Source organism: Garra rufa, chromosome 24 (genome assembly GCF_049309525.1).
Source record: "Garra rufa chromosome 24, GarRuf1.0, whole genome shotgun sequence".
In the NCBI taxonomy this organism is placed as follows: domain Eukaryota; kingdom Metazoa; phylum Chordata; class Actinopteri; order Cypriniformes; family Cyprinidae; genus Garra; species Garra rufa.
The window spans coordinates 1822175-1841067 of record NC_133384.1 but is presented as its reverse complement, the minus strand read 5'-3'; the positions used below and the strand labels follow the sequence as shown (position 1 = coordinate 1841067).

The window sequence follows — 18893 nt, the reverse complement described above, 5'->3', positions numbered from 1 at the left end:
GCATGGCTATTTCGTCTGGAGCATCAGTGAGCATTTGAACCCTCTGTAATAGTTGCATATGAGTCCCTCAGTTGTTCCCAGTGTTAAAAGATGGATCTCAAAATCATACAGTCATTGTTGGAAATTGTTGGTTGAATTTTAGAAACGCAGTCCTTCATAAGGTCCCTTGGCATTAAAATGTGGTTAAATAGATAACAAACAAGAAACAAATGATACATCTGTTTATTTTAATTTGCATCTTCAAACACAAAGTGACTTTAGCATTAGGAATACAAAAGTGAAACAAAATAAATGTGTATGTTTTTTGACAATAGCAATCTGCTTATACTGTATAAATATAACAATTTTAACTCTTGTTATTTGCATAGCTATTAATTAAATCCAAAAGAGATCTCATTTTATATTTTCCAAAAATCACTGACTACTGTACTGGTTTAACTCTTACCAAAATTAGAAACAATTCATCATCACGTCTTTAACACAAAAATAACTTACAAAACCGTGCAAAGTGACAGCTATCATAAAGAAATCACATCTAATCCAAACATAAAAACATGCATTTAGTAACACAACTCATAACAAATCATGACGATCTTCACGTAACACAAAATAACCTTGGGAGAGAGAAAACATTAAGCGTGAAACTATAAGCTTCCATGAAACATAAACTGTAAAGATCACTGGTCATGCTAGTAAGAGCTAGTAAAGCTGATGCATGCAGTGCCTATCAATGCCATTTGCTAAATTGCTCAGTAGGTGGATGATTCATTGTTGCCCTGGATGTGACTGTATACTCTACGTATATTACCCACTTGTTACCATGACGATGTTTAGCGATGTGGTGCTTTCAGAGCAGCTTCCACCTCTTCCTCTGGTTGAAGCGTGTGCCACTGGGCCACTGGGCGTCTGGGATTGGCCAGCATGTCTGACCAATGGCGTAAGCCAACACCTGTGGCACCATAACCAATAAAGGTTTTGCCAATAGGGTCGTTGCTTCCCAGCTTGTCATAGTCATACACAGTAATGAGGAGCTGGACTTTCTGCATTTGGATAGAGTGGGTTTGGACTTTAGAATATGAATTTATTCAATTTAAACATACATGTACAAAAATAGACAATATACAGGATATATATATGCATCTCAATAAATTAGAATGTTGTGAAAATTCATTGTGGAATTCAACTCAAATTGTGGAAATCGTGTATTAAATAAATTCAATGCACACAGACTGAAGTAGTTTAAGTCTTTAGTTCTTTTAATTGGGATGATTTGGCTCACATTTAACAACAACCCACCAATTCACTATCTCCACAAATTAGAATACTTCATAAGAACAATAAAAAACATTTTTTTTGTGAATTGTTGGCCTTCTGGAAAGTATGTTCGTTTCCTGTATATGTACTCAATACTTGGTAGGGGCTCCTTTTGCTTTAATTACTGCCTCAATTCGGCATGGCATTGAGGAGATCAGTCTGCGGCACTGCTGAGGTGATATGCAAACCCAGGTTTCTTTGACAGTGGCCTTCAGCTCATCTGCATTTTTTGATCTCTTGTTTCTTATTTTCCTCTTGACAATACCCCATAGATTCTCTATGGGGTTCAGGTCTGGTGAGTTTGCTGGCCAGTCAAACACACCAACATCATGATAATTTAACCAACTTTTGGGGCTTTTGTCAGTGTGGGCAGGTGCCAAATCCTGCTGGAAAATGAAATCAGCATCTTTAAAAAGCTGGTCAGCAGAAGGAAGCATGAAGTGCTCTAAAATTTCTTGTTAAATGGGTGCAGTTACTTGGTTTTCAAAAAACACAGTGGTCCAACACCAGCAGATGACATTACACCCCAAATCATCACAGACTTTGAAAATTTAACACTGGAATTCAAGCAAATTGGGATATGAGCTTCTCCACCCTTCCTTCAGACTCTAGGACCTTGATTTCCAAATGAAATACAAAACTTGCTCTCATCTGAAAAGAGGACTTTGGACCACTGGGCAACAGTCCATTTCTTCTTCTCCTTAGCCCAGGTAAGACACCTCTGAGGTTGTCTGTGGTTCCGGAGTGTCTTAACAAGAGGAATACGACAACTGTAGCCAAATTCCTTGACAAGTCTGTGTGTGGTGGCTCTTGATGCCTTGACCCCAGCCTCAGTCCAATCCTTGTGAAGTTCACCCAAATTCTTGAATCAATGTAGCTTGTCAAGCCTCTTAAGGCTGCAGTTCTCTCGGTTGGTTGTGCATCTTTTTCTTCCACACTTTTTCCTTCCACTCAACTTTCTGTTAACATGCTTGGATACAGCACTCTATGAACAGCCAGCTTCTTTGGCAATGAATGTTTGTGGCTTACCCTCCTTGTGAAGGGTGTCAATGATTGTCTTGTGGACAGATCAGCAGTCTTCCCCATGATTGTGTAGCTTAGTGAACCAAACTGAGAGACCATTTTAAAGGCTCAGGAAACCTTTGCAGGTCTTTTGAGTTGATTAGCTAATTGGCATGTCACCATATTCTAAAAATCTTAAAGACTTAAACTACTTTAGTCTGTGTGTACTGAATTTATCAGTAATTAACACACAAGTTTCACAATTTGAGTTGAATTATTGAAATAAATGAACTTTTCCATGACATTCTAGTTTATCGAGATGCACCTGTAGGATATATCAGACATAAGAATGAACGCATGTTACCTGAATCTGTTCAAATGGGACCTCAAAGCTGAAGCTCTCATTAAAATATGGGTTCAATGTGTTCTTTTTAACGGTGGTTTTCTTCTTCTTCAGACGCTTTCCATTTTGCTGTAACACAATCTTCACATAGGGATCTAACACATGAAGTAGGATCATTGTCAAAGTGGTTCAAATTAAATGAAAGTGGCACAAGAAAACATTCAGCCAAATGTAAATAAATGTAACGTATTATTCAGTCAGTTTGAACGTACCTACTCATTAATTAGCAGTAGTATCCTTATTTCAGAAAAACATTGTTAAAATACTACAAATTAAATGTAATTGTACCTGATAAACCACCAACATCCATCTTTTTGAGATTTTTGGCCTCCATTATGTTGACAGTGAGTTTACCAGCAGTGGGCACATAACGCAGAGAAATACAAATGTCTCCAAGTTTCTCCTGTTGAAGAGGAAGAAAGAACAATCATGGAAACAAATATAGAAAATACCATTTAAAAACCCATGGATGAATGGCATACCTCAGAAACTCAGTCATGCAAAATAAATACAAATATTGACAGAAAATGGAATGTACCTCCTCCTTTTCTCCATTTTCAAGGTCCCTCCATTCATGCAGCGGTTGTGCGAGATCCACGCAGTTCATGGGAATCTTTATCTGGCCGATCACATCATGTTTACCAAACCGATCAAAATCAAACACCTGTAGCACCAGAGTTTTGCCACCTAATTCAGCATAAGGAATCTATAATGCATGATGAGAGACAGGAACAAAGCATATGTGAAACAAATAAACATAAATTAGTGTATCAGCATTTTGTGTAAAGCAGTTAATACGGTTGAAGTCAAAAGTTTACAGAATCTGCAAAATGTTAATTATTTTAGCAAAATAAGAGGGATCATACAAAATGCATGTTATTTTTTTTATTTAGTACTGACCTGAATAAGATATTTCATATAAAAGACATTTACATATAGTCCACAAGAGAAAATAATAGTTGAATTTATAAAAATGACCCTGTTTAAAAGTTTAAATACACTTGGTTCTTAATAATGTGTTGTTACCTGAATGATCCACAGTTGTGTTTGTTTGTTTGTTTGTTTGGTGATAGTTGTCCCTTGTTTGTCCTGAACAGTAAAACTGCCCGCTGTTCTTCATAAAATTCCTTCAGGTCCCAAAAAATGTATGATTTTGAGATCCATCTTTTGCAAGAGACTCATATGCAACTATGAGTCCTAAGGTTCAAGTGCTCACTGATGCTTCAGAAGAAAAAACGATGCAACAAGAGGGTGAAAACTTTTTCAATTTGAAGATCAGGGTAAATGTAACTTATTTTACTTTACTTAAAGGGTTTTAAATACACAAAAATGCTAAAAAACACATTTTTTTTTGTGGGACCTGAATGACTTTTCTGAAGAACAGCAAGCAGTTTAATTGTTCAGGACAAACACGGAACTCATAAACAACTAAAAAAACAAAACAAAACAAAAAAAAAACACACACACACACACACACACACACACACACACACACACACACACACACACACACACACACACACAGTTGTGGATCATTCACAGTATTAAGAATCAAGTGTTTGTAAACTTTTGAACAGGGTCATTTTTATAAATTCAACTATTATTTTCTTTTGTGACTTATACCTATATATTAACACCTTTTATGTGAAATATCTTATTCAGGTCAGTAATAAATAAAGAATAACATGTATTTTGTATGATCCCTCTTATTTTGGTCAAATAATTAACATTTTGTAGATTATGGAATGTGTATGTAAACTTTTGACCTCAACTGTATGTCAGTAAAACTTTGAGAAGTCTTTTCTAAAAGTGCTGACACAAATGTTTCCTGATGCTGGTGATTAAAGGAATAATTCATTCAAAAATGTACATTTTGCCATTTTTAGACACCAAAATTGAAGAATGTTTATGCGGGTCTTTTCAATAAAAAAGGCTGTATATGGTGACCATGTGACGTTGTCACAACAGTATGAAAATGGCAGCATTGATGAATTGATGATAAAGATGAATAATTTTGAATTATTATAATAAATATGAACATTTATGAATATAAATATTAGTACATTTTTAAGTGAACTATTCCTTCAAAAACATATATAACCTCAGTGATACCTGGATAGCTGTCAGTCAAAAAATGAATGACAAAATGTCACGTGTAAGAAGGGAGGTCTGGGTCCAAATGCAGGAAAGAGTGAATTTATTATAAACAATAATAAAACAAACAAAACCAAAGGGCCAACACGGCACAACTCGACTGGAACTTAAGACAAAGGCAAGACAGACTCAAACACAGACCAAACTCAAAACAATCCAAAGAATGCAAACTCAACGAGTGGTGGGTGAGTGGAGACTAATATAGTCTGTGTGTGATGGGGAACAGCTGTGTGATCAGAGTGACAGGTGTGTGAGATGAGGCATGGAGTGTGGAGGAAATAGTACAGCGACCTCCGGTGGAGGAGGGAAAAACCCGCAGCCCAGAGTCATGACAGTACCCCCTCCCCACGGAACGGCTCCCAGACGTTCCACAAGTCTGGAGGGAGGAGGAACGGGGGAAGGCGAATCAGGGGGAGGGATGGCGGGCCAGGCCCATGCAGTGGAGTCACGTGAGTGGACCACGCCGCCAGAGGAACGTGAGCTGGCCTCACCGCCATTGGAACGTCCGCGGGCACCGCAGCCAGTGGAACAGAGAGCGCAGTCGCCTTCGCGTCAGGAACAGAGAGCGCAGTCGCCTCCGCGCCAGGAACAGAGAGCGCAGTCGCCTCCGCGCCAGGAACAGAGAGCGCATTCGCCTCAGCGTCAGGAACAGAGAGCGCAGTCGCCTCTGCGTCAGGAACAGAGAGCGCAGTCGTCTCTGCGTCAGGAACAGAGAGCGCAGTCGCCTCTGCGTCAGGAACAGAGAGCGCAGTCGCCTCTGCGTCAGGAACAGAGAGCGCAGTCGTCTCTGCGTCAGGAACAGAGAGCGCAGTGGTCTCTGCGTCAGGAACAGAGAGCGCAGCCGCCTCCGCGTCAGGAACAGAGAGCGCTGCGGCCTCCGCGTCAGGAACAGAGAGCGCTGCGGCCTCCGCGTCAGGAACAGAGAGCGCAGTCGCCTCTGCGTCAGGAAGAGAGAGCGCAGTCGCCTCCGCGTCAGGAACAGAGAGCGCAGCCGCCTCTGCGTCAGGAACAGAAAGCGCTGCGGCCTCCGCGTCAGGAACAGAGAGCGCAGCCGCCTCTCCGTCAGGAACAGAAAGCGCTGCGGCCTCCGCGTCAGGAACAGAGAGCGCAGTCGCCTCTGCGTCAGGAAGAGAGAGCGCAGTCGCCTCCGCGTCAGGAACAGAGAGCGCAGCGGCCTCCGCATCAGGAACAGAGAGCACAGCCGCCTCCGCGTCAGGAACAGAGAGCACAGTCGTCTCTGCGTCAGGAACAGAGAGCGCAGTCGTCTCTGCGTCAGGAACAGAGAGCGCAGTCGTCTCTGCGTCAGGAACAGAGAGCGCAGCGGCCTCCGCATCAGGAACAGAGAGCGCAGCGGCCTCCGCATCAGGAACAGAGAGCACAGCCGCCTCCGCGTCAGGAACAGAGAGCGCAGCCGCTTCTGCGTCAGGAACAGAGAGCGCAGTCGCCTCTGCGTCAGGAAGAGAGAGCGCAGTCGCCTCCGCGTCAGGAACAGAGAGCGCAGTCGCCTCTGCGTCAGGAACAGAGAGCGCAGCCGCCTCCGCGTCAGGAACAGAGAGCACAGTCGTCTCTGCGTCAGGAACAGAGAGCGCAGTCGTCTCTGCGTCAGGAACAGAGAGCGCAGTCGTCTCTGCGTCAGGAACAGAGAGCGCAGCGGCCTCCGCATCAGGAACAGAGAGCGCAGCGGCCTCCGCATCAGGAACAGAGAGCACAGCCGCCTCCGCGTCAGGAACAGAGAGCGCAGCCGCTTCTGCGTCAGGAACAGAGAGCGCAGTCGCCTCTGCGTCAGGAAGAGAGAGCGCAGTCGCCTCTGCGTCAGGAAGAGAGAGCGCAGTCGCCTCCGCGTCAGGAACAGAGAGCGCAGTCGCCTCTGCGTCAGGAACAGAGAGCGCAGTCGTCTCTGCGTCAGGAACAGAGAGCGCAGCCGCCTCTGCGTCAGGAACAGAGAGCGCAGTCATCTCCGCGTCAGGAACAGAGAGCGCAGCGGCCTCCGCATCAGGAACAGAGAGCGCAGCCGCCTCCGCGTCAGGAACAGAAAGTGCAGCCGCCTCTGCGTCAGGAACAGAAAGCGCTGCGGCCTCCGCGTCAGGAACAGAAAGCGCTGCGGCCTCCGCGTCAGGAACAGAGAGCGCAATCGCCTCCGCGTCAGGAACAGAAAGCGCAGCAGGCCTCCGCGTCAGGAACAGAGAGCGCAGCGGCCTCTGCGTCAGGAACAGAGAGCGCAGTCGTCTCTGCGTCAGGATCAGAGTAAGTGGAAGCCGCCGCCTTCCCACGAAACACCGTCTCCACCCCCACCGCAAAGAAGGGGCGCTTTCGCATAGCCTCGGCGATACGGGCATCCATCGCCTGAGGCATTGTTCAAAGCGTGCAGCCGACGCCGCCTCAAAAGACATCCCCTCCGTCTTGGGAGCAGAGGGAATGGTCGCCGCCTCAAAAAAAAATTCTTCCCCGCTGGACCCATTTGTGGAGTTTGCATTCTGTCACGTGTAAGAAGGGAGGTCTGGGTCCAAATGCAGGGAAGAGTGAATTTATTATAAACAATAATAAAACAAACAAAACCAAAGGGCCAACACGGCACAACTCGACTGGAACTTAAGACAAAAGCAAGACAGACTCAAACACAGACCAAACTCAAAACAATCCAAATAATGCAAACTCAACGAGTGGTGGGTGAGTGGAGACTAATATAGTCTGTGTGTGATGGGGAACAGCTGTGTGATCAGAGTGACAGGTGTGTGAGATGAGGCATGGAGTGTGGAGGAAATAGTACAGCGACCTCCGGTGGAGGAGGGAAAAACCCGCAGCCCAGAGTCATGACACAAAAGCAGTGTAGGGAAGCAGGGATTTCTGGGAACTTAGGATGCCACACAAGGAGACAAAACCCTAACACAAAACCTGAGAGAGAGAGAGAGAAATGGACAAACAAACTACAGGTGCAACTAAACAGACATGAGAACACGCAAAAGACAAAACTACAGACAATAAAATGTTATACAGACACATTCACTGGAACACATACATAACACATCATGTACATGAATCAGAACCTGGCTTTATACTTCATTAACAAATAAAAAATATTTAAAAACCTTGAAGATAAAGGTCTCGTTGAACACAGGGCACAGGTTTTTGCGCTGGACTTTGGTTTCAAACTTTTTCTTTTTGTCTGGAAGCAGGTAAACTTTCACATATGGGTCAGATGTACCACCAATATCCATAGCGGCAAGATCTTGAGCCTGAAGAACTCCAACTATTAGCTGTTGACATAAAATTAGACGTTACAACGACATCATTACAACTCAACTAACCTGTTATGGTACATTTTAATAGGGATTTTAATACATCAAGCACCTGAGCATCAGTGAAGTTGTAATCCAAAGAGAATTCCAGTTTTCCAAAGTGTTCCTGCTCCTCTTTTTGCACTTCTCCCTCTTTTTTCTCTCCTTCCTCCTGCAATGATGGATGGGCAAATTTTATACAGTATGTCCTGGAGAATGTAACTAATTTTTAAATAACAAAGTACATTATGCAGTGTTTCAACTTAAATTTTGTCATATATATATATATAATTTTTTGGTAACACTTTACAATACGTTTCCATTTGTTAACATTAGTCAGGTAAACATGAAATAATAATAAAAAAAAATCTTAGTTAAAGGAGTACACTTCCAGAGCAAAAATGTACAGATAATGTACTCACCTCCTTGTCATCCAAGATGTTCATGTCTTTCTTTCTTTAGTCATAGAGAAATTATGTTTTTTGAGGAAAACATTTCAGGATTTCTCTCCATATAGTGGACTTCTATGGTGCCTCTGAGTTTGAACTTCCAAGATGCAGTTTAAACGATCAGTTATTTTCTATAAGGCTCGTCTTGTCTAGCTCTATGTGAACTCTGTGTATTCCAGTACATGACAGTTCGGGTATGTTGAAAAACTTCCATCTCATTTTCTCCTGTAACTTTAAAATCATCCTAGAAGTACCGACCCAGTGTTTACAAAGTGAACATGCAAAGAAGGTCAAACTTCTTTGCACAAATTTTTTTAGAAAATAACTGATTGTTTCGCTAGATATGACCCTTATTCCTTGGCTGGGATCATTTAGAGCCCTCTGAAGCTGCATTTAAACTGCATTTTGGAAGTTCAAACTCAGGGGCACCATAGAAGTCTATTATATGGAGAGAAATCCTAAAATGTTTTCCTCAAAAAACATAATTTTTTTAAGACTGAAGAAAGAAAGACATGAACATCTTGGATGAAAATGGGGTGAGTACATTATCTGTAAAGAAAAAAAAAAGTTAACTACTCCTTTAATGTTAATCATTAATACAATATTAATAATTACAGTAACAAATGTCTCACTCCTTGTTAGTTAATGCATTACTAATGTTAACTAATGGGACCTTACTGTAAAGTGTTACCTTTAACTTTAAAATTAAGGTTGTATTTGTATATTTCTTCTTGCACCTTATGTTCTCCTTCACCCTCTCCTTCATTCCCTTCTAGTTTTCTCCGTCCTGCTCTCTTCCTCTCTCGAGCTTTCTTGGATTTCTTCTTCTTGCCGAAGCATTTCTTGAACATACAATATGTAAAACAAGCCACCAGGGTGAGAACCACAACCACGATGGCTCCTACAGCCCACATCGGCACTATAGAGAACAAAAAGCTGGTCAGTCTCCATGGAAACAGGTATAGGACAGAAATGACACAGGACAATACTTGCTAAACATCATATCACATCACCTCAGTGTACTAACTTAACCTGACATTATCATCAGCTGAGCAAAAACTATAAATCAGAGTGCTCCATTTATGTAATTATGTAATCTGACTTCTGCAGATGCAGATAATGACTCAGAGAATAAATGAAAATGATGATTTTGTGTCCTGTGTATTCTGTATTTTAATGAAATGAAGTGCAGTGAGTTGAACTTGATAGAATTATTTATAAATATAATAAATTGTCTGATCTACGTCTACTCTGTTAGCTGTTTTGTGCTTTTCGCACCACACTAGTTAACAATTTTTAGCTTTTGTGTTAATATATGGCTAAATGTGGATACTTACATGAAAGATGTTCCAGCTCATTCATGAACTTGTTCTTCATGTTTTCATAGTCATGGTGAGTTGGGTGAGCAGGATGGTGCTCATGTTCTGGTTTTGGATGTGGTTCAGGTTCTGGTTCTGGTTCTGCTGGTTCAGCAGTCCGTCGAACACGGACACCCATATTCACAAACCTCATACCAGCCGTGTGTCAAGAATCCAATGCACAGCCTGAAAAAAAATGACACAAAACGTGTTTAGTAAATCCTAAAAAAAATCTTTCTTTATCATGAAGGTAAAGCTCTTTAAAGTCGTTCTTGATGATGACTTGGATAAGTCTCAAGAAAGAAGAATAACTGTAGAAGTAACAACTCTAGTGAAAACAATAAATATTTATCTTTCATCTATATTTATCTAACAACAATATTTATTGTTGGCACAGAATATGATCGTGGTCACATTTTTTTAATTGGCAAAGAGAAACTGTGTTTCCTTGGAAACATGACAGCACTAGAGTCAGTGCTAAAAGCAGCTCAAACTATCTTATACAGTTATGTCTAATTCGGTACTGTACACTGGAGTCTACAGACCTTATACAGTGTATTCAGAGGCTGAGAATTTGGGGTTCACATCTAATACATCCTGAAATCATCATTTGTCTATATTTACAGTACAAATGTGTATGTGCATGAACGTTCCCTAAAACCAGAACACAAACATGGCTGATTCTAATCCACGATGTATTTACCCTCCTCTGCCATACCATCCATCCACCCACCCCCATCTCTACTGGTTTATGTCTCTCTCTCTCTCTCTCTCTCTCTCTCTCTCTCTCTCTCCCATGCTTAACAAGATTATGGGGGGAAAAACAAAGCCAAAGCTCAGATAACTCAGATAAACAGATTCAACAACTCTGAGAAATTATAGCATTCTTCCCTGCATAGATCGACTCCTACATTCATTAACACTTCATTCAGGTCTAACTTACTCAAAACACTGAATGACAAGAAAGGACACCTCAATAGCTGCCAACCTACAGTAAATACATGTTTATCATTACACACTGCAAAATGTTCTTTGTGCATGAGTTCTTTATGCAGTGTCTAGGTTTGTTTTCAGATTAATGCAGCTTGATGGAACTAATGAAAACTGAATGTTTATGGTTTTCAGTTTTGCTAAAGGTGATTAAATCAGTATTTTATTAGGTAATAAGACCACGTGTTCTTGAGGCCAAAAAGGAGCAACTTTGAGTAAAAATTCTAATGAAAAATTAATTGTTTTCCGAAATCGTGAGGGGATGGATTTGTAATAAAGTACGCTATATCTGCAAAGTGGACTGACAGTCACGATTCATTTGTAAATAACCTTGTATTTTATATCTGATATCGACTTAAATATAACGAGTGTCTATAATAAAAGTACCTGGATGACAAGACAAACCATTGTCCACACAAATTATGTTTCCACACTGATACATATACCCCTTTGTTTTAGCTCATTGTAATATTTATATATCAAATGCAGTTAGCTACATTTCTCATAGCTACATGAAATACATATCGCTACCAAATAAAAGTTAATTACAATAGTGAAGGATGTGGACGTGTCGCGCGCGCTCTAAACGAACTGCATCATCCACAGGAATGCGCGCGTCATTCGCGCTCATTTTCAGCAACAGGTTACGATGGTAACACACAAATGTATGTTTTAAAATGACATATTTCACAAAACTGAAACAATTTGCCCTGATAATGTGCCAATTCCTGTCAAGGTTTGCTAAAGTGTGATAAAAATGAAAGCATGTGTCTGTATAGAACAAAGTACCTAAAAAAAAAAATGCAACGTACCTGATAAATGATATCTTGGGTGGGAAATACCTTCCTACGTTAACATTAAGACGATGCCCAGGTTTGTTTTCCCAGCAGCCCTCAGCCAGACATGCTGAAGTGTGTATATTGGTGATAAGTGTGGTGCTGGTGGTTTAACCCCCTCCCCATCAGCTTTAAGCTCAAGTGCTTTCAAATCATTAAAGCACCACTAATCTCTCTCCCCCTCCCCATCACATCTGTTATGCAGTTATAGAAGGTTTCTCCATAAATTCACCAGTCACATAAACAAATGCCTTTGTCTTTATTTCGGGTATGTTACTAAATAGAAAAACTTTATGTTAATCTGTGCTCATTTCCTTTGAGAGCTCTTATTTATGTGACTGCAAAGCATCAACTGCCCCTCTAATCCACATAAAACATCATGGTCAACATCATTGTTCCCATCTGGGACACGTTGTGGATGAAAATAGCCTTTCTGCCCTGATAATCTGTTTGATCACGGATTACACTTGCAATTTTTTCAATCAATAAATCATACAGTATTCTTAGGCACCTTCAGTCATTTAAAATCAAGCTGTTTCGATCATTTCTACACTGCTATTGGTCTAACTGTACTGCTTTCGTATGCCAGTTTTGTACATTGGGGTTTGTTAACTGCTTAAAGGAACACTCCATTTTTTTTTTGGAAATAGGCTCATTCTCCAACTCCCCCCGAGTTAATAAGTTGATTTTTACCGTTTTGAAATCCATTCAGCCATTCTCCTGTTCTGGCGATATCACTTTTAGCATAGCTTAGCATAGATCATTGAATCCTATGAGACCAATAGCATAGCGTTCAAAAATGACCAACGAGTTTCCATATTTGTCCTATTTAAATCTTGACTCTTCTGCAGTTATATCGTATACTAAGACTGGCGGAAAATGTAAAGATGCGATTTTCTAGGCCGATAAGATTAGGAACTACACTCCCATTTCGGCGTAATAGTCAAGGAAGTTTGCTGCCGTAACATGGCTGAAGCAGGCGTATTAATATCACGCAGCACATCGCAGCACAACGTACCAACTGCATGCACAGGGAGCGTTCCTCATTGGAAGTTACCTAGCTGGAACTAATTTCAGGCGCTGCGTGATATTACTGCTCCTGCTGCGTCCATATTACAGCAGCAAACTTCCTTGACTATTACACCGGAATGGGAGTTTAGTTCCTAATCTTATCGGCTTAGAAAATCACATCTTTACATTTTCCGCCGGTCTTAGTACACAATATAACTGCAGAAGAGTCAAGTTTTAAATAGAACAAATATCGAAACTCGTTGGTCATTTTTGAACGTGATGCTATTGGTCTCATAGGATTCAATGATCTATGCTAAGCTATGCTAAAAGTGATATCGCCAGAACAGGAGAACGGCTGAATGGATTTCAAAACGGAAAAACTCAATTTATTAACTCGGGGGGAGTTGGAGAATGAGCCTGTTTCCAAAAACAGTGGAGTGTTCCTTTAAATTGTTTAGTGCAGATGCTTTTGGTATGTTGGTGCATTGGAACGGACCAGTACCATTTGAACCTTTGTTTTTACCAGTTGTTCTTCGCCTTCAGTTGCTCATCTTATCTATGATGTGCTATGGAATGATACCCCAGGGGTTTGGTTGGTTAGCATTGGCAATTATAGGCTATTGGTTATTTTAAAACCACATTTACATTACTTTGTAATTTACATTTACATATATAGGTATTCATTTAGCAGATACTCGTGAAAGAGAAGTTCTCTTGCACACTTTACACTCCTGGTGCTTACTGAGTACTGAGTACTGAGTGATTTACATAGCAATTGTATTAAAATAAACATTTTTAATAATGCAAATCGTCACCTTAGAATTATAAGGTTCTATCTGCATTCTGAGCACTGTCAAGATAATGAGCTTCAAAGGTTTTGCATTACATTGACTTCTGTAGATGGAACCATTTTTTGTTTTCTAAAAAAATGCCCAAAATGTACACAGCTTACAAAAGAAACATCAAATAATGTAAATAATTTGTCACAGAATAAGAATATGTGAATAACTCAATTTTGACAAAAATGTCAGATAGAACCTTATAATTCTAAGGTGATGAAATGATGTATCATTTTTTATTTACTTTGTAACATACTTTTCTGCTTTATTTTGGGGAATATGGGGAACTTTTTACCTATTTACAACAAAATGGCATAACTTTAGTTTATAAGCTTTACTTTATTGATTATCTAAATTTAATATAAGTTGTTTCTGGATATTGAGGTGTTAGGGATGGAGTAATGACATCTGCTGCTTAGAAAAAAAAATCAGTATATATAGATGTAATATATAAATAAATAAGTGTTTGACCACATATATCCAGCAGAGGGCCTTAAAGATGTATTTTTCTGGCCACCTGTTATGCATTTGTTGTTGTTGATGATGATCATTGAGGTGTTTTGAAGTGTCTGCTTTATCAAAAATGCAACATAAATTTGCAAAAATAAAACTAAATGCACTTGCAGACTTGGAGTCTTGAAAGAAGTACACTTATTTTAATGTGTTGATTTACATACTGTACTACAGCACATAAGTACTTAATTATAATTTTAACTGAACTGTATTTGATATTAAATTGAAAGTGTAACTACATTGAAACCTTACTACATTGTAACAACCTCATTATAAATGTGTAATTACAAATGTTTTAATACATGGTAAGTTCTATTTCAATAGAAATGATATTAAAGTTCATTTTAGTTACCATAAATGCTTATCAGTACATTTGACAGTAAACTTTAGCTATATTTTAAAGACAATAGAAGTAATTATAAAATTATATTGAAAAATCAAGTCAAATGTACTCAAATACACTCTAACTGCATTTATTATTTAAATTTAAAAATATAATGCACCTCCAGAAACACTAAATTCATTTAGCATTTTTTTTTTATAAATAACTTAATTTTCTTTTAAAGTAGGTAGCAGTATACTTTAGTAGTATTATTAAGTACATAAAAGTATGCTATATATATTTTTACAATGGGATTATCAAAAACATCAAATGAGAATAATGCAATTAGAAGCGTTATTTAGTTTGATATTATCAATATGATTGTTGCTGAAAGGGTTAACTAAACAGTTCCATGGAGCAGGATCCCATCCCTACCAAAAGAGGCGGGGTTAAACCTCACAATCACTTACAATTGTCATTCAGCTGCTGGTGAAAACATTATTTTCTGCTTCCTGACTGAAAAACCTCTTCTTACAGGTAAGAGTTGTGTTACAAATTCTCATTACAGGACATGCGTACTTGGTTTAAAATCTTATTTTACTCATGATATACCTATTTTTACCTATAGTGAAATTAACAAGTGTAAATTACTTCTTGGGCACTATACTAGCTTAGTATACTGCTCACCTGCCGTTACTGGACTTTGACCTCTTAGTGAATGTTTAGTGATAAGGCAGCAAGATGAAACTGTGAAACACCTACTGAAAGCAGAATTCAGAAAGATGTTCACAGAATTCACATATTTTTTTCTCTTTTATTTCTAACAATTAAATAAATGAACAAAAGACAGAACACACACCCACGTCATAAGCCAGTCTCAAAGGCTTTTTTGATGTGGTTTGTTTAGTGTATTCATACAGTGCTTTGTGCAAATATTCTCTTTTGTAAAAGAGTCCTTATTATGGACATAATACAATAAAAGAATATACGTATTCACAAACTAAATGTCATGATTTCAGATACTTAATTAGATGTAACTGAAGCTAAACTAAAATATACTTTCATGTCATTTTTTTAAACATGTATATTATATATTTAAATATATTTGTAATTAGACATTTAGTATTTTAAAAATATATTAACTTTAATTGTAAAATAATACACTGTAGTTAAAAATATAATCATTTACTTTACATGGGATTTATGTTAGTCAACAGAAATAAATACATCTTCAAAACAAGTTTGTTAAAACATAATGAAACAAAATGTACTTTAAAGTACATTTTAAAAAACATTTTTATGAAAGTTTAAGTGTACTCTCTTTAAGCATACTTAATGGGTCTTATTTCAATAATATTATATTATCTGCAAGTACAATATATACATTTAAGACTTGAAGTACACTAAATAGAATTATACAAATATATATGTTTCCAGGTATCAGTCTGCCCTTATATAAACCAAAATACAGATGATACAAATCACTGGATGTTTATCAAGAGCATTATATATATATATATATATATATATATATATATCGCCACAGCTGTGAAATATATATAATGATAAATTCCAGCATTGGATTACCACACATAACACACAGAGATAATAAAAAATCCTGCTTAACAGCTTATAAATCACTGCTGTGAACTTTCATTAAATAATGTGGACAAATTCAGCCTTGGAAGAGCATAGTGGGGACATGTCCCATGATGGCTATACAGTGCTTTGTGAAAGTATTCATACCCCTTCATTTTTTTTACATTTTATATTGCTGCCTTATGTTGAACTGTTTTATATTACTGTTTTCCACATCAATCTAGACTCAATGCACCAATAACAAAGCAAAATCAAAACTTTCACAACTTAATAAATGTATTAAAAATAAAAAACTGAAATAAGTACATTGCAGAAGTATTCAGGTATCTCAGTACTTAGCTGAAGCACCACCATACAGCCTCAAGTCTTTTTGGGTATGATGCAACAAGATTTGCACATCAACATTTGGCAGTCATCTGCCATTCTTCGCCTCACCTCTTCACCTTTCAAGCTCTGTCAGCTTGGATGGGTTTTGGCAGACATTTTCAGGTTTCTCCAAAAATGTTTGGGTTCAAGCCCAGGCTGTGGCTGGGCCACTTAAGGACATTCACAGAGTTGTCTATAAGCCACTTTTACTGTGTACTCATTGCCCTGTTTGAAGGTGAACCTTATGCCCAGTCTGAGGTTCTGAATACTCTGGACTGGGTTTTTTAATTAAGGCAAATCAATATTTAGGTGCATCAAGCTTTTCTTATACTCTGACGAGTCCCCCAGTCCTGCCACTGCCCACAGCATGAGGCTGCTACCAGCACAATTTATTTTTGGGATGGTACTCTTAAGAGCAGTGCCTGGTTTCCTTCAAACATGATGCTTGGAATTGAGGTTCATCAGACCTCAGAATCTTGTTTTTCACAGTCTGAGGGTCCTTTAGGTGCTTTTTTTGATTTGCAAACACCAAATGTGTTTCCATGTGTCTTCACTGAGGAGAGGATTGATTCTTGCGACACCACCATGAAGCCCAGATCAGTGGAGTGTTGCAGTGATGTTTGTCCTTCTGTAAGTTTCTCCCATCAGCATATATGATCATGGAGCTCAACTAGAGTGACCATCATGTTCTTGTTCACCACTCTAGCCAAGGCCCTTCTCCATCAATTGCTCAGTTTGGCCAGGAGGCCAGCTCTTGGAAGAGTAATAGTTGTTTCAAACTTCTTCTATTAAGGGTAACAGAGACTACATGCTTCTGAACCTTCAATGCAGCAGAATTATTTCTGAACTCTTCCCCAGATGGCTTCATGCAGTCTTGTATATCTGAGGTAGTCTACGGCTAGTTATTTTTATTTTTTTTTACTCAGGGCTTGGTTTTTAGCCTGGAAAAATCCAGACCCAAATCTATTAAGATTAAGGGTCTGGCATCGAGCAATGAAAAGGGCCTAACTCGAGGGGCGGCACCAAGCATGCATTTGAAACTCTCACTGCACGCAATTGGATAATGCCACGACCAATCACAATAATACAGCCCCATATGCTTAGCTACCAGCGGAGCTAACTGATAGCAAAAACGTCCTTCTTGCAAAGGAACGATTCGAGCGCGGTTTTCTGTTCCTCTTTTATATGAAAAGCCAAGTCTAACTCGTTCATTGTAACGGCCAAAGCCGTTTCAAACAACTGGTGTTCATCTGTTTACTAAATGATTCCGGGTGTCGCAGCGCTGTCGTCATCAGCTTAGCTCGCCTCTGGCCCGCCTACATCAGATACACCGATTTGATTGGTTCCCAGAACTGCTTACGTAATGCAGTAACGTGCATCATTGCTCGATGCCAGAGTGTCTTGCAGAGACAATTCAAATTGTGCTCTCGCGAGACCTCTGGATTTCCAGGGTACTTGGTTTTTGCTCTGATGTCCATTTTCAGCTGTTAGATCTTTTATTAAGACGGGTGCCTTTCCAAATCATACCCATTCAATTGAATTTGCCACAGGTTAACTCCATTCAAAATGCAGTAATTCAATAATATGAGTGCTCCTAAGCTAAATTTTAACTGTCCCAGATAAATGTATGAATACTTATGCAATGGAATCATTTAAGTTTTTATGTTTTAATAAATTTGCAAAGATGTTAAAACATTGTTTTTTGCTTGCCAGTTTGGCATATCCCTTGATGCCTATATAGTGCCTTGCGAAAGTATTCATACCCCCTTTTTCACATTATATATATTGCCTTATGTTAAACTGTTTAAAATTACCTTTTTCTACATCAATCTATGCTCCATGCACCATAATGACAAAGCAAAAACAGAATTGTTAATAAATTTAACTTAACAAATTTATTAGAAATTTGAAAAACTGAAATAAGTACATTGCATAAGTATTCATAGCCTTAACTCAGTTTTTAGCTGAAGCACCATACAGCCTCAAGTCTTTTTGGGTATGATGCAACAAGATTTGCACATCAACATTTGGCAGTCATCTGCTGTTTTTTGCTTGCCAGTTTGCTGTATAGAGCGTAAATTGATGTGGAAAAATAGTAATTTAAAGCAGTTTAAGGCAGCAATACAAAATTTGAATAAAATGAAGGGGCATGAATACTTTTGCAAGGCACTGTATGTTGGTATTTCCTCGTCATGACTGTATGGGTCAAGGAGGCATTGTTGATGTATAAATGTAGACAGTCATGTACTCCAATGTACAGCGGTTCAGAATGAGTCTTTTTGAGTCATTGCTATTTGTTTTCTGTGTTTTTTTTGTTTTTGTTTTTTTTAATGGCACCAGTCATATGTAAAATGTGGCACCCCATTCATGTTTATATTCCTCTTGTTGTTATTTGTTCTGTTTCTAAGTCAAATTATTTATGATGTCACTGTGTTTTCCTCCCCTGTTTATCCACCCCAGTG

General features: G+C 39.1%; 1 protein-coding gene across 1 annotated transcript; it reads right to left on the bottom strand.

Moving 5' to 3' along the window:
- Nucleotides 1-206: 206 nt before the first annotated feature.
- On the bottom strand, nucleotides 207-11896 carry syt5b (synaptotagmin Vb). Its single transcript, XM_073830879.1, has 9 exons — nucleotides 11758-11896; nucleotides 9935-10141; nucleotides 9335-9516; nucleotides 8222-8320; nucleotides 7960-8127; nucleotides 3258-3425; nucleotides 3008-3122; nucleotides 2681-2814; nucleotides 207-1040 (listed from the first exon to the last, which is right to left on the bottom strand). Exons 2-9 carry the CDS (start codon nucleotides 10107-10109, stop codon nucleotides 831-833), a joined length of 1251 nt encoding a protein of 416 aa, XP_073686980.1. The 5' UTR covers nucleotides 10110-10141; nucleotides 11758-11896; the 3' UTR covers nucleotides 207-830.
- Between the last annotated feature and the right edge of the window lie 6997 nt (nucleotides 11897-18893).